Source organism: Notothenia rossii, assembly GCF_949606895.1.
Source record: "Notothenia rossii genome assembly, chromosome: 1".
NCBI lineage: Eukaryota > Metazoa > Chordata > Actinopteri > Perciformes > Nototheniidae > Notothenia > Notothenia rossii.
Window position 1 is genome coordinate 43,976,894 of NC_136912.1, and position 24,122 is coordinate 44,001,015.

At 41.5% G+C, this 24,122-nt stretch overlaps 2 protein-coding genes across 31 annotated transcripts in view; both read left to right on the plus strand.

The window, feature by feature from the left end:
- Positions 1 to 2,829, plus strand: part of rims1b (regulating synaptic membrane exocytosis 1b) — a 172,185-nt gene extending 169,356 nt beyond the window's left edge. For all 27 annotated transcript variants that reach the window (XM_079684254.1, XM_079684255.1, XM_079684247.1 and 24 more), the window contains 3 exons: positions 593 to 694; positions 1,234 to 1,373; positions 1,772 to 2,829. In XM_079684254.1, coding sequence (XP_079540380.1) covers positions 593 to 694; positions 1,234 to 1,373; positions 1,772 to 1,990 — 461 coding nt within the window. In that variant the 3' untranslated portion in view covers positions 1,991 to 2,829. The remainder of the gene's footprint in view (positions 1 to 592; positions 695 to 1,233; positions 1,374 to 1,771) is intronic.
- A 4,410-nt stretch (positions 2,830 to 7,239) lies between these two features.
- LOC307041121 (potassium voltage-gated channel subfamily KQT member 5-like) overlaps positions 7,240 to 24,122 on the plus strand; it is a 198,743-nt gene continuing 181,860 nt past the window's right edge. For 2 of the 4 annotated variants that reach the window (XM_079684449.1, XM_079684452.1), the window contains exon 1: positions 7,242 to 7,718. In XM_079684449.1, the coding sequence (XP_079540575.1) occupies positions 7,387 to 7,718 (332 nt within the window). In that variant the 5' untranslated portion in view covers positions 7,242 to 7,386. Of the gene's footprint in view, positions 7,719 to 24,122 lie in introns of all 4 variants that reach the window. The other 2 variants (XM_079684450.1, XM_079684451.1) reach the window with 2 other exon arrangements.

Here is a 24,122-nt window from a genome sequence, read left to right on the forward strand (position 1 = left end):
TGCTCAAGAGAAGATATCTTTTTGAATGTATTTATTAGTTTATTTAACAGTGACACGTTTAATAAATTAATAAATAATGGTGAATGCAGATTCTGCAGAGTCTTTTTTTCAATTATATTACAAATAAATCCAAATATTTGAAAACATAACAAGTGAATGACATCAATAAAAACATGCTTGAAATGCAGGTAATGCTCATTTGAAAAATTAAAAGTATTACTTATTATTATGAGCTTAATGTTGTATCTATACGTCTTCTGTGTTTGCACTTTGATACAAGCTACTATATCAGGTTACAATATAATTCAATGTAAAATGACAAGTGAAAATATAGTACTTTAACTTTTATAATACAATAATAATTTAATGGAATGTTATGTAATACAAATTAATGAAGTATTAAGTATGCACGATTTTGCTCTCATCCGTGTTAATAACTGCTCGTATATTTGTATGGCTGAGTTTACAGTCACTGTGTGTTTTTTACTACACGGTGCAGCCTCCAGCACATTTATCTCTGAAGTTCACACCCCCATCGATCTGCTTTTGTTTTATTAACACCACCATCTTACCTTTTTTCTGTGTTTCCCAGGTGACATCCAGATTGGCATGATGGAGAAGAAGGGTCAGCTGGAGGTGGAGGTTATCAGAGCCCGAGGACTGGTTCAGAAGCCAGGATCAAAGTCCCTCCCTGGTGAGATCCTGACCAACCACAGAGCTGCTAACTGTCCGGCAGTGGCTCAGTCAGTAGGGGCTTGGACTGTGAGCTGTAGGTTCGCCGGTTCAAGTCCCCGACCAGACCTAAAATATGGAGTGTGAACTGCTACTTGGAGAGGTCCCAGTCCCGCCGCGGTGCCCTTGAGCAAAGCACCGGACACCCCCCTTCCCCCCTCACTCCCATTGCTCCCCGGGCGCTGTACAATAGCTGCCCACTGCTCCTAGTACTAGACTCCTGGTACTAGGATGGGTTAAACACATTTCACTGTGTGTGTTGTGTGCTCTGCATGTGTGACCATTAAAGAGGGTTTCATCCCTCCGATTCTATCATCCCAAATACACTCTTCATTACTATGAGTGATATACATGCAGTGAAATCCAGCACATAGACCCAGCCGAAGCTCACAATGCTTTTCCTTCTCATAAAGATATCAGCAGCTGTGAGGTGTGATTATATTGGAGAGTGGCTGTGTTCCTCACTAATGTTTTTTGTTATTGTTTTGCCTCTACCTTCAGCTCCATACGTCAAGGTCTATCTGCTGAACAATGGAGCGTACGTAGCCAAAAAGAAAACCAAGATTGCACGGAAAACACTTGACCCACTGTACCAGCAAGCACTGCTATTCGAGGAGAGCCCACAGGGTAAAGTTCTGCAGGTGAGCCCTACTTACATTCCTCTTCATTGCAAAGTTAAGATGTCATTATTAACATTCCCCAGTTGATAACGTCAATTTGGAAAATGTCGTGCTATTACAAGTTTCCTGATTTAAAAAAAAAAATGTTATCCATTTGGGTATCCAGGAGCAGTCTACAGACACATACAATAAACCCCTTAATGTGTAATAATGTTTTCTTTGAACTTGTCTGAAAGAAGAACTGCCATGGGAGCAAAATAGCCATAACTCCATGCTATTACTTTTGTACTTTTACCTAGTAACAGTTTTATTCGTAACATAGTATCTCTAGAAGGTGGCATTAATTAATACTTTTATTTTAATAAAATATCTAAGTGTTTCTTCCTCCTGCTGTGTAAATTGACCTGACTGTCCTACAGGTGATTGTATGGGGGGACTACGGCCGCATGGACCATAAAAGCTTCATGGGAGTTGCACAAATCCTATTGGAGGAACTGGACTTATCAAGCACAGTGATTGGCTGGTACAAGTTGTTCCCGCCCTCGTCCCTGGTGGATCCGACTCTGGCCTCACTGACGCGGCGGGCTTCACAGTCGTCGCTGGACAGCTCCTCCGGACCCCCGGGGGTCCGATCCTAGGGACCAACAGCTCTACGAGTAAGAAACTCACGACCCGTACATTAGAGAAAAACTAAATAAAAGATGGCGGAAACGTAGAACAACAACAATCACAACAAGAAAGCTTTGTTGAGATCTGACAATCACTCCTGTCGCGGTTCATCTCATCTGTTGTAGGGAGCATTGCATTTCACTGTTTCATATCCATTCAGAAACTCTCATGGTTTTTTCTCTGTGTATGCTGGAGATCAGGGCTGTCCACAGACAAAAAGAGAAGGGAATCAAAAGAAGCAGGGTGATTTTTAACTGAATCAACATAGCAAAGAAATGTACGTAAGCATCGGAATGTATGGACTCAGACAAAGGTGATCCCCCCCCCACTGGGGTATCAGTCTGGAAGCACAGGGCCTTCTTCTGGTACCTAGACCTCGGAGCCGCATCACTGGTCCCCCCCTCCTCTTTTTAACTCTGTTTCGCGTGTTTGCTTTGTCGTTCGTTTCTTTCCCTTTGTTACTACCGGCACAAAATGTTTTTACGGTACGTAAAATGCTCATGATAATGTTGTCAGTCTGGTGTGTGCATGGAGAGAAAAAACTAAACACAAGAGAGAAAAAATAACTATTAAATGTCTGCAAGTGTTATGCAGGGGGGGGGACTGGTGATGGTGACACAGCTTAGATTTTTACACCGTGAGATTAGCGTTGTTTTCCTTGTTCACCACTGGCTGACGTCCAGGCCAGCTGTCTTTGTATAGATGTATATTAGGCCTCCTAGGAGGTTGACCAATAAATAAAATGTGTGTCACTTTGAAATATCACAAGGGTTCAAGATCACTGTAAAAAAAAAAAGCAACAGCAAAATAGGGCCATCTAATTTTTTCACATTCTTTGGGGAGGTCATTCCCTCACCCCAGCACGTTATCATCCTACTTTTTAGTTTATGTAATTTTGAGATTTAAACACAAGCACAAGAGCTTGATTTTTTTACGACAAAAAGTTTAACTTTTTGAAAAAAACACGTAGTTAAAAAAAGAAAAAAAGAAACAACCCCGTCACTGGTTCCATTTATTTATTTTGTCTGGTTGTTTTCGGAAACAAAACAACTAACAGAAAAAGGAGCTCACAGTTTCCCTCGTGCGTCTCTGTGAAAGTAACCAATCAGAACGATTGGCCGGGAATACCAATGCTCATCCTCCATTCGGCCTGCAGACTCCTCCCACTGGGGGAAAGGGGCGGGGCCAGCATGTCTTTGGAACCAGTTGCATGCACTTTTTTGTAAAACAAAAACAGATACGGAAAAAAGAAACTGAAGTAGATACGTGTGTTAGTTCCACATGCTGTAGGGCCGCTTGTATGTTGCATGCAGTTGTACAGTTTGCTCGTACTTGAATATTAAAGAGATCAAACTAAGAAACCGAAGCCATTCCAATTACGCAAAGAACTGCAGTCCACACCCTCAGTCCGGTGCTGAATGTCTCAAACTTTACGATTACGTTGATGTCTTTCCTCCGCCCTCTGGAAGATGAACTGAGCACACCTTGCAGCCCCTCCCTCTCATAGTACGCCTCCAAGCGGCTGACATGAATAAATATGTACAAATCAGATCTATGGAAATATGAATTATGTTTCAACATAATGATTTCAGATATGCTAACACATGTTAAGTTATATAAAGAATGAATACAGATGCACAGAGTCATATTGGGTGAATACTCGACAGCCATTCAGCGGGTCTTCATTGAGTGACACTTGCAGAGGGGCTTATAATGAGGAGATAATACGTCATGTCTGAACACTCTTTGTGCTTCAAACGTCTGATCGACCCGGCCATGTTCACCTCAGAACGACTTTTTCTTTCCATCGTCCGGTGAAGCTGGTTTTCCTTTCTTTTTTCTTTGTCAGTATTAACGGGAAAAAAATCGCTGATTGTTTACAACTTCTGTGTTCCACTGAAACAAAAAGAAAATTAGAAAAAAAGTAAAGCATTCACTGCAACATTACTTGTTTGTATAACAGATGTGGCTCAAATGATGTGTATGTTTTATATTTTAAAAAAAGTTCATTTTTATTATTTACAAATAAAAAGAATGTGTGGAAGAAAAAGTGCTCCTCGACTCACTCTCATTTTAATATCTTACAAATATCAATGATATCATCAGTCCAAATAATCCATTTTATTTCTAAATCGTGCAGTTGTAGTAAAAATGTAACTTAAAGATATCAGCATGAAATGTCCACAGTTAATAACTTTAAATAATAACTATCATAGATTGAGATACATTTCTACATAGTGGTATTAATACATGTACTTTAAGAACCCACAATGCCCACTGTACATTGTTATATAGGTTTGTGTGCATGTAAATGGTCTGCAAAGGCTAAAATCCTAAAGTGTCTCTCCCCCTCCCCCGTAACACCTCCATTGAACTCTTTAATTTACTTCGGTAACCTAATGACATCACTATGTAACACTCGTGCTTCTATTGGCAAGTGCTCCAACACATTGCACCTGATAGGCGAAGGGGTGGGACATATACATTACATGTTACTTGTTAGACGCTTTTATCCAAAGTGACTTACACACTCAATACTGTGGGCAATCCCCACTGGAGCAATTTGGGGTGAAGTGTCTCAGGGACACAACGACATGCTGACTGCAGTGGGGTTTGAACCTGTGATCCCCTGATACCAACACCAACGCACAAACCACTGCTCCACAGCATACATGACGCAAACGATGACTCAATGACGCAGCACCAGTCGGACTCTGGGCGGTGTGAAAAGAGCCGGAGCTAAACCGAAGAACCGGTTCTGAACCTGAAAAGCTCTATCACAGAGCTTGAACCGGAGTTGCGTTGGTGTGAATGAGGTATAAGAGGTTGACCAATCAGAACAGAGCCAGCCAGCTGACCAATCAGAGCAGACTGGGCTCTGGTTTCAGACGGAGGGTGAAAAGAGGTGCTGCAGCACAGGCAGTATGAGGAAAACAAAGAGGCTCTTCTCTTTCCTCAGAACTGTTACGTAGCAACATGCCAAGGAAAGACATCATCTCACGTATGAGAGGACCCTCTCTGGAGAGCAAGAGTTGTTTTATGTAGTATTTGTTGATAAAAGCTCATGACAGGCGAGTACTCTCACAATATCACACCATAACTCTGTGCCTCGGGTGCTGCTGAGGAGGGGGATGTTCAAAACGGCCTCATGTGTGACCTCACGTGATACAGTGCAGCAGAGGGCTTGGGAGATTTATGTTCCACATCCTCTTGTTAAATAAGCACAGGGCCCCCCAAACAACATCTGCAGGCAATCTCCACTAACCCCCCCACCAGCAGCCCATGCCATGCCAGCCACCATCCATGGCTTCATCAGGGGTCACGACCTCCCTGTACTAAGCGTGGATACGAAAAGAGAGCCGCAGAACATACACGTCAGAGGGCAACATCACATTTCCATGCTGCTCCCAGGAAGTGCGTTAATTCATCTAATCAGGTCAGAGGTCACACATTGATGGAGACAGGGATCGTGAGTGGAAGTGGAAGATCATTTTTCATATTATCCTCTGAGATGACCTTCCCAAAGAAACTGGGTTTGAAGAAAAGTAAGCAAACAAGAACTTTGGGAAAAGGGATGTGGAAGCTGAGTTATGTCTCCTGACAGGATAAAGACGTGAGACTGTTTCTTCTTTCTTCACTTGAAGACGCTCGACAGGGCCTGCTGTAGGAAGTTAACGCATCATGTGACCAGATCAGAAAATAACTGCGCACTCTGTGAACTCACCACAGCTTTCTCTCAAGAGGAAAGAGAGGAAATGTCCCCCTTCAACAGAAATAACACCTACTATCACATGATGTTTCTGGTGTTTCTGGACCATGACCTCTCAGGCTTTGAATCACCATGTTTGTGTACAAATTGAGAAAAGGGGTTTTTATTTGAATGTACAGTTTTTTCCGATGTGTGGATTGTTTTGTTATGGATTTATTTGTACCTGTTAGCCCATACACTATTTATCAAATGTCCAAAATAAAATTACGAGAACTATTTATAAAAGAGTCTTTAAAGTATACGTCATCATATTTCATATATTTATTTACGCATTACGGCAAATATTGCCACTCCACTAAGTATAATTTACTTCTTCATACTTTACATAAACAAAATATACTAATATATAGACGTTTTATTTTCTTTGACACCCCTGCCTTACATTAAACCTGAGTGTTTGCTGCAGTCTCCAGGAGAGGGCGTAGTTTTGTTGGGGACAGAGGGAGAGAAGCCCCTTCAGAGGGTGAAGCACGCAGCTTCTGTAAATGTGAGAATACTCTGTATCTCACACACTGAGTATTTGTGACAGAATGCTGACTCCTGTTGCTGGTAAAGCTGTCATCCACACACAGATTCACCAACTTTGCAACAAGTGCTTTATTTGATTCCCCCTGTCAGCTCCATTATGAAAAGCTTAAGAAGAATACTCTGTAAAGTAAAAACAGAGTGTGAAGCGGAAGTTCATTTAATCACATTCAAACCACATTCACTTTAACCTACAGTGACTCAAAGCAGGTTCAGTTCATTTAACTTCTGGATTAAAAACAGTTTACTCTGATCAGACCGATGCATCTCCATTAATCTGTGCATAATATTAATATTACATCTGCACCATGGGAAATGTCTCATTCATGTTTCAGTAAATGTGATAAAACTCATATCACTAAGGGAGCTTTATTTGGTCACAGCTTGATATATTTTGCAGATGTTCAGTGGTTACCTTTCCCGTCACCCACGTGGAAAATCCATCAGAGCCCATGTCACCTGATAGGCTGGTGTAATTTGGAACCTTTCGGGAAATTAAATTACGCTTTTCAGGAGCGACGGTTGTTCAATTGCATTTCTGCTGCATTGGCGTAAAAGGACCACCACAAGGAAATAAAAAAACATCTGCTGGCCGATGAGAGCTTTATTCTTGAGGGATGTGATGGGGGGGAAACCAAATGAAACTGTTGTCTGTATATATAGAAAAATAAAGTCACTCTCGGGCACGAACACCACCAATGTGCATCTGCCGTGGACGCGCAGCTTTGTGTTGAAGCAACAGGCGGTAAAGCGCACTGGGAAGAGAGCCTGGGTTGACATGTAAGGCTAAAAAATACCCTCCCCGCCCCTAGACACACCTTGTATCTATAAATTATTATTTGTTGCCACCTTGGACAGCAACGTGCACTGGGAAGGCGCGTGGATACCTTTTACGCGCAGCTGTGTAAGTGGATGATTCGAGGAGAGGTTGATGCGGAAAGAGGGCGGTCAAAGTGTGACGGCTAGCAGCGCGGGCTCCGGCAGCGATCACTGTCACAGACACGTGTAATGTGTTAGGCACATGCTTGGAAAGACCTCCGTGCAGCACTTGATGCCAGTTTTGGTGATGCCATGCCCCGGAACCACAGCGGAGACGAAGGCGGCGGCACCGGGCTCTGGATGAGGACATCGCCGGTGCACCGCACTGAAGACTACGACTTGAAGGATGTGGAGTCCGGGCACAGGATGATGAACAACGCGGGAGAAGGCTTGCTGTCGGCAGGTGCCGCCGGGACGGAGAGCCTGCGGGGGAAGCAGGGCGCGCGGCTCAGCCTGCTGGGGAAGCCGCTCATCTACAGTGCGCAGAGCGGCCGCAGGAACGTGCGCTACCGGCGGCTCCAAAACTACCTGTACAACGTGCTGGAGAGACCGCGAGCCTGGGCGTTCATCTACCACGCCTTTGTGTGAGTTTATTTTAATTGTATTTGCATGCAGGGTAGTGTGTTGTGAAGCTGCACACCTGTTGATGCTCTTCTAGCCCCTCTGCAGGAACACACACTTCTTGATCTAACATAATCTTAAATTAAAACAGCAGTGGTGACATTTATTTGCACACATCACTTTATGATGGCTGACATGTGCCACGTGATGGATGTCATGCATGCACAGCTTGGAACACATTAGATTTACTTTATTGAGCTTAGTTTGGGAATTTGTTTTGTTACTGTTGGAACACATGATGACCTTTTCTTTGGGCAACTTCACAGCCTGCAAAATAATCCCCTCATCTGTTTGATTAACACAGTGCAATGCAAATGCAGTAAGACCCCCCTACTATTTCAGTTTTGCATTTGAGTTTAAATGCAAGGTTTAACCCACTCTGGGGTTAGTGGCAGTTCTGCAGTTTCACTAGAATATGAACATGTAGTAGTGTTTCCATTCATTTCTACAAGTTTGAGGCTCTCTGTGTTAACGTTTATTTCACATCACTGTAAAATAAAGTCTTCCTCTCCGTCTTTGAGGCATCCAGCTGCATTTGATTTCCCGCGTGTGACTTGTTGTTGTGGCATCATGACTCTGAGAGGAAGGAAGTGGAGGCTCATGCTGACTGTAGGGCACCATATTCATTTTTTGGTGTGTGTGTGGGTGGTGTTATGTGTGCACCAGGAGGAGTGGTTGGAGAGAGAGGCGAGCTGCTGCTTCAGCTCATGATCCAGCAGATCAAGAAACTGATGGCTTTTATTTTGAAAGTTTAAATGCTCAGTGATGTTCAGCTGTATTTTTCTATAAATTCTTATAATTAACTTTAAGTTATGTTTTTAAACGTTCTACTTATTACAGAATGTTCCAGACTAAAATTTCCAGCAGAACAGATAAGTTATAAGTGACATAGCAAGTTCTTTCAAGGTTTGCTTGTGTGTTTTTAGCCTTTAGCTTGCCTACTGTTGCTGGCAAGCTAAGCACATGCTAGCACTATAGCCTGAGCTATAGGGACCATATTAAAACATTGTCATCATTTTACTGCGCTAAAATAATTGTAATTCACGATTCTATCCAGATATTACATTTAATTTCATTTAGATGATGGTTTGTAAGTGCTAGTGAATAATAGTAAATAAGATGAAAATGTTTAGCCCTACGTAAAGATATAAATGTTCTTTCTTTTTGACAAATTATTGGCAAAATAATTACCAAAAGCTTAGAACTCTTAAAGTGGAACTATTGTAATGACTTTTTCTTGCATTTTGCTATAAAACAAATGTTTTAATTGTATCACAGATAACATACACATCATTCTTTAGTTGTTTTTATTTAGTAAAAAACAATCAATCTTAAATAAACAAGGCTTAATCATTACTAGGTCATGATTGTCTTAAAGGTCCCATGTCATGCTTTTCTGGTTATTACCCGTCCCCCTTGTGTGTTATGAAGGTTTTTCTGCATGTAAATGGTCTGCAGAGTCAAAAACCCTCAAAGTACACCCTGTAGCGAGTAAAACTCTAACACAGAGAAGACCTGTCTATGTTGCCCCAGAATGCCTCGTTGGACATTTTGTTTTTTCCATTGTTTGCTTCCTGAGTATGGTGACGTGACCATAGGTCCAAATGGACCAATCCGTAGAGTTCCTCACACACACACTCACTCAGCCTTATCTTTTCTCAGCCGCGCTACTCCGCGGAGTTTCACCGGCACACACCTTATATTTTCTCTGCCTCGGCTCCGTGGATCTCCACTCACAGTTCGCCACACACTCACGTGTGTGCTCAGGCTGAGTCTCGCTGTCTCGCAGACCCCACGCAGCAACCAGGAAACGACACCAGTAATCCAGCTCACACTGTCCGCTCCTCGAGCGGAGCAGCCAGCCCCGCAACGTCCCGCCAACACGGCACCCAGACCCCAAGCAGCATTCTCATCCGTTTGTCATTACTGGTGTCCTTTTCTGGTTGCTAACAAACGCCATTGTAACACATAAACACACATCAGAGCACAGTGGGCTCACAGGGAGGGGGGTGGGTGGCAGGAGCTCCAACAAGCCGTTTAGGACAGAGAGTGAATACACATACTATACAGAGATGCTGTATGAAAAACCCAATGTGATTTTGGAACATTGAACAATATAAATCTATTCTAGTATACCTCAACAATGGAATTATGACCAGTAGAAATGGCCCTGACATGGGACCTTTAATTATGTTATGGGCTGTGGCGAGCCGTGACTTTTATACCTAGGCCCTCTGACCCCCACCCCTTCCCTCGAGTTATTATGTCACAGCGTATACTTCAGCGGAATATCAAAACAACGGCCCGGGGTGCAAAACGCATCAATGAAAGCGACCCTCTACCACACAAAACAACACCTGTAAATAACCCTATTTGTGTTCTTTGAAATTGAAAAGGATATTGCATTGTGTTTGTTACTTTCGTTGCAGTTGTATGTCTTAAGTGTAATTTGGCATGCTTTTATTTTGAAGGCGAGTTAACGCTGTTGACAGGAAGTTGTTGTTGCTATGGAAACAAGAAAAGTTTCACAGCGAGCGGAACTTGTCATAAAGTCCGCAATAATAACACCCACCCATAGAGAGGCGAAGTCACGCCCATCTACTTCCGGTCCATGGGACACCGGAAGCGAAAAATTATACATTGAATTCAATGGAGAGAGAAAACGTATCTTTTGATCCCGTTTGAATTGTGCCACGAACTACACATTTGATGTTTGTCAATCTTAAACAATCATTTCTATGTCAAAAAAGTCACATTTTGTAGTAAAACTGTTGAAATATAAGACTATGAATTATACGCGACTACAAAGACTACAAATCCCAAATCCCATTCTGGGTCGCGTATGTGATGTCACAGGCGATAATGCTCCAAGTGGTTGAGACTCGTAATTAAAGCGAAGAAGAAGATTTCATAACTGATTTATTCCCTCCAATAAATATAAGAGATTGCTCCAATAAATTCACTTTTACAAGATGCCTGTGTGCTTTGTACCATGTTGTAATCACAAAAGTGATCATACCACTTGCTCGTTCTATCGCTTCCCGTCTGATGAAAGGACCAGGAGTCGCTGGATCAGACATATCAGGTAATATCATAGGTAATATACATGTTGTGCATGGAACATAGTCAAGTTAGCTACCTAGCTAGTAGCGACGAGTAGCGAGCCCGTTAGCTAGCATTACATTACTTAGCCTTGTCATTTTTAGTAGCCTTACCATGAAGTTATTATTTTATTACATGAAGTACACCAAAATGTTAAACAGTAAGAGTAGTCATCATGGTAAGTATTTCGTGAAACATTTGAAGAGTAGCCTACTGCGCCCTCCACCGGGTGCTAAGGAAGCAGTTCAGGGAGAGTCGAAGGAAGGCAGGCAGGCAGGGAGCTTTGCATGACATTCTTCTGGACATGTGTCATTGTGATGACAGTGAGGGTGAGTCAATCTGTTGGTTGGAAAGACAGTAGTTGAGTGATTACTGAGAGAAAATTATTAAAAGAGATAATTATTCAGTGTTGTTACTTTAAAGTGTTGTTACTGACCTTTTTCTCTTTTATTTTCTTTACCTCACCTGTAACTGCTGAGACCCTGAGGAACATGCACACTGACCTGCTCTGGCAACCTGATTTCCACTGTACGTAATAGTATTTGGTTATAGTATATTATCTATATACATCAAAGGCACAATGCACCCCCCAGAGACACACATGTATTGAGTGTGATATTTTGCATTGGTCATGTGAAATCATCTTTACATACTTCAAAACTGTAGGAGCGGCAACTTGTTTTGAAATTGAATTTTTAATATCCGATAATAAAGTTGATCTGTTTTCTTTATTCTTCTCTCTTCCCAGCTCCATCCATCACCGTTCTCTGTTCCTGCAGGTCCTGCTTGCTAATTAATGCTTTATTTTTTTACACAATTACAAATAAAGTCAATGTATTGTATGACATGAAGTTGTGCTTCATTCTGAGTCAATAATAAATTCGTTCTGCCTTCAACTGCAAAATGATTGTGGACTGCACCAACATCCATGTAGCTGCCCCCAGTAAGATGAACCAAGCAAAGCTGACACTCAACATACAGCTGTGCTCTTAAGTTGACATGAAGAATTTGTGAAATATTGGTAATTATTTGGAAAAAATGACTGACGTTGCAGAAAACTTTTTTTATTTAGGAACAGTGGTCAAGTTAAGCATTTATCACTACATATGTGTCACACTTAAAAGGCCAAAAACACTGGCCAAACACACCTCGTTTACAACTCCCCAGTTGACAGCCATGACTCCGTCTAAATTGTACCCCCCAAGCACCCTCTTCATGAGGGACGCGCATGGAGTGGATGAAAGTCCCGACCTCAGCACAGCACCAAAATTGCTGGCTGTCAACCTGCCCTGCCTGTGTAACTGCCACTGAGGATTTGTCCGCTGTCCTACGGTGGCTGTCTGGATGGCAGCTTGCTGGTCTCTGCTCAGTCGCATTGAGGCAAGAATTGCCTCAAGCCCCCGACCCCCATGCTCCTTCACCAGCTCCGGCACGTTGAAAATGGCATGATGTTGAGGCTGCAGCTCTGGCTCAGGTGACAAAAGCCATGCCATGCCACGCTGCGCCCCTCAGTGCAGACCTGAACCAGTCTACTTCCTTAGTGGCGATGTCTCTGGCTAGTGGGTTGTATGTCTCCTCTTGCTGTTGGTAGAGTTGAGACACCGGCTGGACTACTTTTGAAGTGCCAGGCTTCCTCCACTGGCACTCAACTTCTGTGGAGCTGATCTGCCACATGGCAAATATTGCCAATGCTGCAGCGTGGCTGCATTTGTACATCCCCCGTGCACAACCACAGACAGCGCTCTGCATCGCGCCATCCTCTCCCATGTAGATCTTTACAAATAAAGTAAGTACCATGTTTGTTAACATGCTATAATAGACGGAATGAGCAATAGAAGGATGGTCCGGATCTGGGGGTGGGAGGGTTTATTTTTCCATAGTTTTGTCCTCTTGTCTGATTGTTGTTATTGTTTTGTTTTTTTGTATTTTCTGTAATTTGTGTTGTATTGGTTGTGATTGTACATTGTATTTTTTTTTAATGTGTATTACATTTTTGAAAAACATTTGATAAAAAAAAAAGGATTTGGTCAGGATCTAGACTCAGTGTGTAGTTTATGAATTAATCAATGCTCTCTACATTAGGAAAACACATACCAGTGTACCAGAGGGAGTCACACACAGCTGTGCCTAGATAACCAAACAAATTGACAAGATAACCAAAATCCTTGAATCTACACACAACAAATAAACTCAACGAGATGTAAAAAGGAGATCACACATATAGTCGATATAAAACTAGCCGCTTCAATCTGAAGAGCAACTAAAACAAAACACGGGAGTGTACCTTGTTCTTGTGAACACTAATGTTATCCATAGCATACACACCCGTATACAGTACACCGTTTCTAGGTTCTGATTGGCTCTCTAGGTTGGCATTCTAGCTTCTGACTGGCTGTCCAGGTTGTCAATCACAGCCGTGGGGATATTATACTAGTCGACTCGTAACATCGCTAAACTTTTTTTCTTGACGGTTTTCTCAGTCAACTAATGCTATTGATAACAGTAACATAAATTAACACAGCCCTGCACACTGCAGTCATTATATGCCAGGTCTGTGGTTCATCATCTTCTTTTTCATTCTCCTCCTTATTGACTGACATTAACGTTAAACATTGCACTCATGTTACTCACCGAAACCTTGTAAAGCCGGTCCCGCATGCTGGCTCTTACAGAACCGACTAACTCCCCTTTCGTGTATGTACAGCTCTCAACGTGCCCAGACTTGTAGTGATTTTCACCTCGTTTTATACTTTTATTCTGATTCTGAAAGAATGAGGTGAAATGTGCCAACGTGACGGCCATCTTTGTGTTGGTGACGCGTATTGTGCGGGACCAGAGACATGTAGTCCACTGAGCGGCTTAACAGAAAAAAATGTGTTACTTCACAGTTTTACGACACATTTTTATTTTTTTGACTTGCAAAATGTTCTTTTAAATTGACAAACATCATATGTGTAGTTCGTGGCACAATTCAAACGGGATCAAAAGATACTTTTTCTCTCTCCATTGAATTCAATGTATAATTTTCCGCTTCCGGGGTCCCATGAGCTCCCCCGGAAAGGGAGGGACTTCGCCTCTCTATAGAGAACCGCAGTGACGCGTCGTAAAACCCGGAAGTAAACTTCTTCCCGTTCCTTCTTGAAAAACCAATGCAAATTCTCCATAGGATTTTGGAAAATAGCTCGAAATAAGGTCTGTGGTTGACACACATTTAAGAGAGGGATCACGTTTTGTTCAGCCGGATAATCTCCACATGTCAACCCTACTTTTATAATTTTTGAATCATAAATCTAGTCGCCAAAAGCGAAATGCTAACGTTATGCTATAAACGAACTACAAGCCAGTGCAGCAGCAGGGTCGCACGACTTCAACGTCACACCAACTTAAGATCGTTTCAACTGACTTGCACTGAAACTGCACTTTGAACACTTTAAATATATTAACATTTTAAACTGTATACCCTGGTTATCTAGGCCCTATTTTTTTTTTTTTTTAATGTATACCCCGGTTATCTAGGCCCTTTTTGTTTTGTTTTATGTATACCACGTTTATCTAGGCCCTTTTTGTTTTGTTTTATGTATACATGTCACACTGTGGGAAACGATATTTCTGGATGTATAACACATGTAGAATTTTTGACAATAAAGCTGAATTTGACTTTCGCGTGGTTGCATATTTTAACAAAGCTTTTCATTTTAGCCACACTGAATTTAACTAGAAGTCATGGCTGTGTCAATTACCAGTCTGATATCGTTTTACAAAGATGACAAGAAGAGTGTAGATAGAGGAGAGAACCACTACAAGTCAGGACACGTAACAGTGCAGCCTAGATGAAGGTGTGCTTACCGGTGTTGTCAGGGCTAGCATGAGGGACAAGGTTTATAGGTGAGTAGTGATAGCAAGAGTACCGTTAACATAGAGTTAATTTATTCACATTAATTCCCATCAACAAATCAATTGTATGTGTCACATGAAATCTTTATTAGGCAAGGCAAGGCAAGTTTATTTATATAGAACTTTTCAACACAAGGCAATTCAAAGTGCTTTACAAAAAATGAAAGACATTAAAAAAGTGACATTTAAAATCAGTCATTAAAAAAAAAGCTAATAAAAGAAACATTAAAAGAAAAAATACATGGATAAAAGTTACAGTGCAGTCTAAGATATGAATAGTTCAATTAAAAGCAGTGACAAAAAGAAAAGTCTTCAGTCTGGATTTAAAAGTATTTAAGAGTTGCAGCGGACCTGCAGGTTTCTGGGAGTTTGTTCCAGATATTTGGAGCATAATAACTGAACGCTGCTTTACCATGTTTAATTCTGACTCTGGGGACAGAAAGCTGACCAGTCCCTGAAGACCTGAGAGATCTGGATGGTTCATCATTTAGCAGGAGGTCAGAAATGCATTTTGGTCCTAAACCATTCAGTGCTTTATAAACAGCAGCAGTATTTTGAAATGTATTCTTTGACACACAGGAAGCCAGTGTAAAGACTTCAGAACAGGAGCGATTTGATCCACTTTCTTAGTGTTGGTGAGGACTCGAGCATTGGTGCTCTGAATCAGCTGCAGCTTTCTAATAGATTTTTTAGTGAGACCTGTGAAGACACCATTGCAGTAGTCCAGTCTACTGAAGATAAAAGCATGGACATGTTTTTCCAAATCCTGCTGTAACATTAGTCTTTTAATCCTAGATAGGTTCTTTAGGTAAGCTGATTTAGTAACTGTTTTAATGTGACTGTTGAAACCAATAACTAATTTAACCCGCTGACAAGAGAGCCCACCTCCGAAGATCGTGACTGGCTGAGGGACAGACTCGGGGGCAGGTTTTCAGGAATTTCTTGGCTTCTCTCCCCCGAGCCAGAAGAGGAACACTACAGCTTGGAAACACTTACTGTTCCTGAAATTATCAAATCTGTTGGGCATCAGGGACCTGAGGCAATTGTGGCAAGCATGGCATTGTCTGAAGAGCAACAGAGAGCAATTCAGGTGGCTATCACTGGTCAGCGAACCAACCCAAACTGGAATTTGTTCAGGAAAGGAAGGTTGACTGCCAGCAACTTTGGAGCTGTCCTGAGGTCAAAGCGTGTGACTGCTTCCCTTATTGCCAGGGTGCTAGGGCAACAACAGGCCCTTGATGGTGTTTTGTCTGTACAGTGGGGGACTATGAATGAATGAATGTGAGGGCGTCAGGGCATTCACCACTGCAACCCAGATGTAGGTCCATGAGTCAGATTTGTGGCTCTCCCTATCAGGATTGTTGGGGGCATCTCCAGATGGTCTGGTAGGGTCTTCCGCTGTGCTGGAGCTAAAGTGTCCCTACGGAGCCAGGGAAATGACAATTAGTGAAGACATTGCAAATCAAGGGCTTCTGTGTCAGTAAGGAAGGAGAAACATTGAGCCTGCGTGAGGAACATCCTTACTGGCACCAAGTGCAAGGTCAGCTTCACCTCACTGCAAGAAAGAAGAAGAAATAATAAAATTGTGAATTGTTTTTAATTTACATTTACTCGCCTTTGCAATGTTGTGGTTGTTAGAGTGTTAGGTTTCCTTTCAGCTCGTCTGTTGGGAAGATATAAAATATTAGTTTCATGGAAGTCACACCGTCACATATACTGTAAGAGCATTAAGACATACATAGGCTAAAACAAAACATCTAAAGATATAACCTTGCAGTTTGATAAGTCTCGTGAACATCTTCACTATTTTGACATTTTTATAGATCAAAATTGAACTAAAGAAATAAATGGTAGACTAATCCATATTAAAAATAGGTGTCAGCTACTACACTAATTATAATAGTTATATTTCTTGATTAATTAAGATAAGATATTACTGTATTGATCCCAATTTGGGAAATGTTTGTGTTGCAGCAGCATAACAAGAAAAACAAAATATAAGTTATTATATATACAAAAGTATGTTAGACCCTCCAGAAAAACGCGATTCTGCGATCGCAGAATTTACCGCATAATCAGCAAAATGGCGCAGATTTTTAAAAGGCCGCATATTTATCAAAAGGCCGCATAATCCCCGCATTTTTCCACACAAAGTTGAGAAGAAAAGAAAGTTAACTCGTCTTGACGTGACGTCATCAGCTCGCGCATCACAGAATGTAAACAACACTGTATAGAGCTCATTTACCAACGAACATTTCTACTAAAGACCGGGCAAAAAGTGGGGGGAAACTATTCTGCACCCCGTGCAACTGTGTGTTGGAGCATAAGAGAAAATCGACGGTGGCAACCCACTTTGATTCATTCAAACATTCGAAAATGCTTTCTGCTGCTGCGGACAAGAAAGCCATTCAACTCACGTTCACCGAGGGATCAACCTCCAAAACCCTTTCGAGGGCTACAAGAAACGAAGTGAGTAGCCTACAAGATTGAAGCTGGTCAGATAACGAACGAGTAAATGAAAACAGAATGAGGCGGAGAAGTGTGTGTGTGTTTGATTAAAATAGCCCAATTGCTTTTACAATAAATAAACATCGAATGTGTTTAATTGAATAGTAAAAGGGGTTTAACGTTAGTGTCAGGTTGTGTGTGAGAGAGAATAAATAAGACAGCCCAATATTTAAAAAAATTGTTATTGTTTTCCCCCGCATATTTAGCATATTTCGCAACTTTCCGCATATTTCGCAACTTCCCGCAATTTCACCGCGTAAAATCACATAAAAACCCTGCATGTTTAATCGCATAATCAAGGATTTTAGCCCGCATAATCAAGGAATTTAGCCCTCGTTTTTCTGGAGGGTCTAGTATGTGAGGGATGGAATATTAAAATTGAATATAAATGTAAAATGTACATGTGATTTTACGTCCAAGAGAAGCTATGGAGCAGAGAGTTCTCTGCCAGGTGATTTGTTATTAGTTGAATATGTCAAACGGATTTCCCTGACTACAATCTTTAGTTACATGGTGAAACGTTATGCTGCTTGTACTAATTAGACTTATCATATAAGCCACACAGGTTTTAATAGGATGTATTCATTATCTTTACTTATGTTGCGGTCTTTTCAGCAGCGCCATCTCTAAAACGGCGATACAGTCACTACCCATCATTTACATTTCACCGTGACATGGACAAAAATGTAACGTCAGCTTACCTCATGGCACGAATCCAGACTCTTCTTTGGAAAACATTGGCTAACGTTAGCTAACGAAACGAACTGTCGAGTAAAATTGGAAAACACTGGTAATTAATTATTCTATAATTTGTAAAACTACGGTGTTAAAAACGACAATTTCAAAAATACAGATTCTAATAGTCAGATCTAGATATACAGATACTAAAGATAGGCAGGTACTTGCTTTCAAGCAGAACACAGGGGGAAAAAAACTTAGCGGGAGTGTTTACGTGTTCGGTGTAATGACGTACAACGGCCTCGACAATTTCTGTAGTCCTATTCAGCCACTCGGTAACAACCATCGTTTTTCAGACACGTAAACTCTTCAAAAATCCCCAGTGGGGTCACTGCTGATGTATTTAATGTCGTAGAAGAAAACATGATTTATCTCTGAAATTTGTGTCAACCACAGACCTTATTTCGAGCTATTTTCCAAAACCCTATGGAAAAAATGCATTGCTTTTTGAGGAAGGAACCGGAAGTGCTAAAAATGCTAACTTACTTCCGGGTTTTACGACGCGTCACTGCGGTTCTCTATTTAGAGGGAAGATATGATTGGTCAATTGTACTGTCATTTGACATTACTCTCTCGTTCAGTTACTATAGCTGGGCCCTCTGTGATTTCATAGCTGGACCGCCTGGACGTCCAACAGCTCCTCTCTTCACAGTAACGGTACGTCCACACAGCAGCTTTAAAAAAATCTTCCAACACTTCCAACGCTTCTCTGCCTTTTGACTTTGAATGGGGATGGCGTCACTTTGCCTCACTTTTCGCCGAACTGCATTGTGGGGAAGCAAAGCGAAGATTTCCAAGATTTTCAGGATTTTCAGGATTTCAAAGTTGAGCAATGTTCAACTTTTGAAGCTGAGCTGGAAGCGTCAGCCAATCAAATCCCGTTTATGCAAATCTGACAGTACAAATGGTAAATGGTAAATGGACTGTACTTATATAGCGCTTTATCCAGTCTTTAAGACCCCTCAAAGCACTTTACATACTACATGTCATTCACCCATTCACACCCATTCATACAGAGCAGTGTACCTTACTCTATAGGACCTAACATTCATACACATTCACACACCGTTGGCCATGCCATCAGGAGCAACTCAGGGTTAAGTATCTTGCCCAAGGATACATCGACATGTTGACTGCATGGGCTGGGATCGAACCCACAACCTTCTGGTTGAAAGACAACCGCACTCCCTCGCAGCCACAGTCGCCCTCAAGCACTAGCACTAGCCAATCAAACCGTGTGCAAGCTGGGAGAGCCAGACAGCAGTTCATTTCCTCATATTCCAAACGAGAAATTACGGTAGCAAATCACCCGGTTCTTTACGACCAGAACTATTTACCGGGATACAAACCGGAGGGTCCAGGCATGGAAGGAGGTGGCAGAGACAGTGGGTGAAACTGGTAGGTTTTCGCCTGTTTGGGGATTTTATATCCAGTTTACTTCGTTTAAACATTGCTACAGTAGCAAGCATAGACAGTATCTTTAGCCAGCATGGAATGTAGCATAAAATAGCATCATAGACATTAATCTCATACATGTTCATCATAGCCCTTCCCGCTGACACTTTACCTCTGCCACATCATAGACTATATGCATAATGCACACAATGTCATACTCCTTTCTGCACATATTCTGCGTGGAGAAGAACCGGGGTTTTTTGCTTTGTATGTCGGGGGCGGGATATTCATGTGATTGGTTGTTGGTCGCGTTGCTCGCAAAAATCCCCAAGCTCTCAGACACGCCCAGCTCCAAGATTTTCAAGATTTTTTCAAACCTGCTGTGTGGACGTCGCAGAGACGAGCTTCTTTCATTTAACCCTTCACATTCCAACAGAAACTGAATAGGCAGATTCGAAGGAGTTATTTATTTGGAAATGTTATTTTAAATACAATAAAATCAAGTTATTTTGGTAAAACTAATGAAAAATATAACTAAAAAAAAATATTAAAAAAAATATATTATTATTTTTAATGTTTTTAAATATTATTTTGTAGAATATCTTAGGCCCTCACAGAGGGTAGGTAAGACTAGGTTAGCTGGGTTAGCTTGCTACAGTAGCTAACAGCAGATCTGAGACAATATCGGAAGGAATCATGTGATGACATTGTTAAAATAAGCAACTTAAACTTACATTTGATGTACTTTTCTATTGACAGTTGGAAAACTATTTAATCCCTGAACGTCAACAAGCTCACCGGTCCCAGTTTTGTGCGTCACTTTTTAGTGTCCACGTTTCTGTTGTGTTTTGAGCTTCTTGCAGCGTTTTGTATTTGCATTGCTTTTAGTAGCCTAAATGCTGCACATGTTTTTCGTCAACTTGACGTTTCTTATTTGCATGTGTTTTGGCACATTTGTGTTTGTGCAGCGCGTTTCTCCAAATGGAAGAGTTTTGCACCATGCCATTGACTCTCTTGCACCTTTTGATTAAAGGGCAGGGCTCAACGCTAACTTTTAAAACTGGTTGCCAGGCTGGCAACCAGGCATCAGCTTTTGGTTGCCAAAACTGAAAATACGGTTGCCATTTTTAGTCACCTTATATTTTAAATAATTAAGATGCTATAAAGTTATACATCAATTTAATAATGAACATGTGACACAAAAGAATGTTCAAATGCTTTACAATAAGTAATTAACACAATTATTTGAAACTTAAGTGGTAGTAAACTTGTCCACCCTCAATTGCTGGTATACAAAACACCAGTAGTGCAGCTGTTGTCATGTTCTTCACAGATCCCCCAAAAAGGAATTGAGCAAGTCACTAGTTCCTTGGTCATCCATTGTCTTCCTTCCAAATGTGGGTTTTCTTGACCTTTGTGCTGATCCCCACCATAGATCCATTGGCCCTTCAGCATTGAAGTCTTGGATTGTGGTTCTGTCATTGGCCAGACTAATACATTTCTAATGTTAAATAAATGAAAACCATTCAAAGTTAAGAATTAGATATTAATTATTAATGCTGTAAATTACCTTTTATATGTCTAACTATATTTAAAATGTGTTACCTTTTTATAGAAGTGATTATATTTGTATGCCAATATTTTCCTATGGTAAAGTTTCGTGTTGCACTTTTATTTTGGTAGTAATAAGATCGGGAGTCTTATTTTGAAGGAACTTTTACCAAAGTGAATGGACAACATTCCTCTTTGCTTTTCGTTCGGATTCAACTTGCGCTTTATCAGTTGAATCACTTTGAACATTTCGTTTGAGATGTTGACGGGTTGGCCGAACTTTTTACCCCACAGTCAAACAACTTAATTTGCATCGCCATTTTTTTTAAAACAAACACTCGACGCACCGCGCACGCGAGTAAACGTGCATCACTTTCTGGCTCCGTAATCACACCAATGCACGTGCAACTTAAGTATCAGTTTCCGACTGTTCACAACAATAATTAAATATCACTCTTAATACAACAAATAATTAACATTTATCTATTTTGGGGTGCACATTTTTCTGTTTGCTGTCCTTGTTTCTTAATGTTAAAAACTGGTTGCCACTGATGGCAACCAAAGGCCAAGAAGTGGTTGACATTTTTTCTGAATGGTTGCCAATGGCAACCTGGCAACCTATACTGTCGAGCCCTGAAGGGGTAGGCCTTCATGTACTTTAATCAACAGAATACCTTTATTATTCTAGACTCTCCGTTGACCCTCTGTTAACTCTGAGGTTGTAAATGTTTAGACAGTTTCCTATTGCTCAAAAATGCTAATTTGAATCACAAAGTTTACCAAAGCTGAAAGAGACAGAGATATTGAGTTTTCTCCACCCCCTGTTTAATGGATCTACTGATTACGTTTTTTTGTATTGATTGTACCTGTTTTAAATTCTGGACTGTGTGGAATATCTTCACTCCAACAAATCTATCTAATCAGCCCAGTTTGCACAGGAACTGCACATCTTAAATTCAATTATTACCTTAAACTGAATTAGAGGAGCTGCTGTTTCTTGCCAATCAGGGTCCAGCATTTTCCCAGGAGGAGTTTGTTTTTACACCCAGATCTGATAATCACCCCTTTATCTAATCTGCTGTGCACCATTAGCAACATGTTCTTATTGAGAGCTATAGTAGTAGCATTTTTAAACATAATTATTGTACATTAAAATATCCTCCAAATGAAAATGATGTTCTAATGCTGTAAAACATAAATAACATATCTACGGTTAATTCCCTGCAGGAAGATTACATTTATTGCGGTATAAAAGTGTCTCAGTTACTTTATGAGGCCTGTCCACACTCACAGAGGTTTTGTAATGACGTCGGTGATCACCATCGGGGTCATCCAATTCAATGATGACTGTCCTCAGCCTCTTTTACAAGGACCATAACTTCAGAGGCACCTTTGGTGTCCACTTTAGTCTACACTTTTGCTAAAAGGGAAAAATGGTCATTTACATTTATTTGTTTAAGAGACTCACGAACACCCACAAGGGTGCTCGGACCATCTCCTCAGATGAGCGATCGTGAAGGTTAGGAATGCTCGGCTGGGTTCCTGGGAAGTTGGTGAATGAATGTCTTTCATCCCTGTGGCAGGGGGCTGGAGACATGGAGGTACTGAACTCCCACTCATACCTCAGTTCTCTCTCCTGTGACGCCCCGTGGCCTTGAAAGTCCTGCTGACCTGACAATTGTTGCAGTTGATAGCCTTGCTCTCAGTTGGTAAGCTACACAATAGAGTGGTGTGGTGATGCCGTATTTTTGCAGGACGACCCATAAGTTGGCAAAACCAACAGAAGCAATGTGATATTTCCATTGCATTTCCAAATATTGCAACACACAAGTTATTTGGCAACACACACATAATACTTATACATTTGGGTCAGCAGTACAATCTCCAGTACAATCTCCACCAGTGGTGGCCGGCCCATAGGGGTGCTAGGGGCGCCGCCCCACCTCTTCCCACATTCTAGATTGTCATTAAAGAATATCTTAGTTTTGTAATAAAATTCTTATAAAAAATTTTTTTTTTATGAACGAGGTACATATTATATAGTTGGTGTCAGTTAAATGTATAATCTACGATAACATATCGATAAAAATAGTTTTACGATGTCTAAAGTTGCTGATAAGTCACGTGTTTTCTGCTTGGGGCGCAGACATCTTTGCCCATTGACTCTCGTTATAAGTGGTGCATGCGCAGTCCGCATCCCTTCAATGCAAGTGACAGGAGCAGCTCGGGGCGCACCAAACTGCACCCAAAGCAGTTGTTGACACCGCCAACAACTAGGGAGCAGCAGGAGCCCAGAGTGACTAATTAACGTTTGAATGAGAGAGTTAGACGGAGACGAAGTGTAAACAAAACTCGATAGTAGGGGTGTAACGATATACGTATTCGTACCGAAGTTATTCGGTACGGGCCCTTCAGTTCGGTACACGTGTGTAATAGGGGTTTCACAACTACCAATATTTACTAGTCGATACGTTTTTCAGAATAGCAGTCGACTAGTCGTTACGTCATAATAAAGACACACAAAGAGAGGTTTACAACTGTATTTTCTATTGGAACTCATACAGTAACATTAAACACTGCATTTTAACTTGTGTTACATGGCTGAGTAAATAACAAACAGTAACTGGACTCACCAAAATCGACAGCAAAAAACTCTTGTTTACATAAATGCCACATAAATCCAGTGCGCAACAGCGCATTGTGCAACACTTTATTCGCTGTCCTCCACGATAACGTCCACCTTTCCATATTTTTGGTTTGAACGCCAACGCATCGACATGTGAGGGAAGGAGGCTTGACCGCTTTCGGGTGACAGTGTTGACTGCCAGGGAAAAAACCCTCTCACTCGGGGTGCTTGTGGCTGGAATAGCCAGGTAGCTCCTCGAAAGCGGGGGAAGTGGTGCACGTTTTCTGCCCACCACTCCAGTGGATTATCCATTGTGGGGATATGCGGTGTCCGCTGGCAGTAATCCCGTAGCTCATCATCCGCATCACTGTTGACCCGTGTTTTCTTGCTGTTCGTTCGCCTCTGGTCAGTGCTGACGCCGGTCCGTTTCTCACTGGTGCTAGCATTACTGCTAGTGCTAGCTGTCGGCAGCGGGTGTTTCATCTTCAGATGGTTGCGCATAGCAGATGCATTTGTATTGTACTTCAGTACAGCTGTACACAACTGACACTTC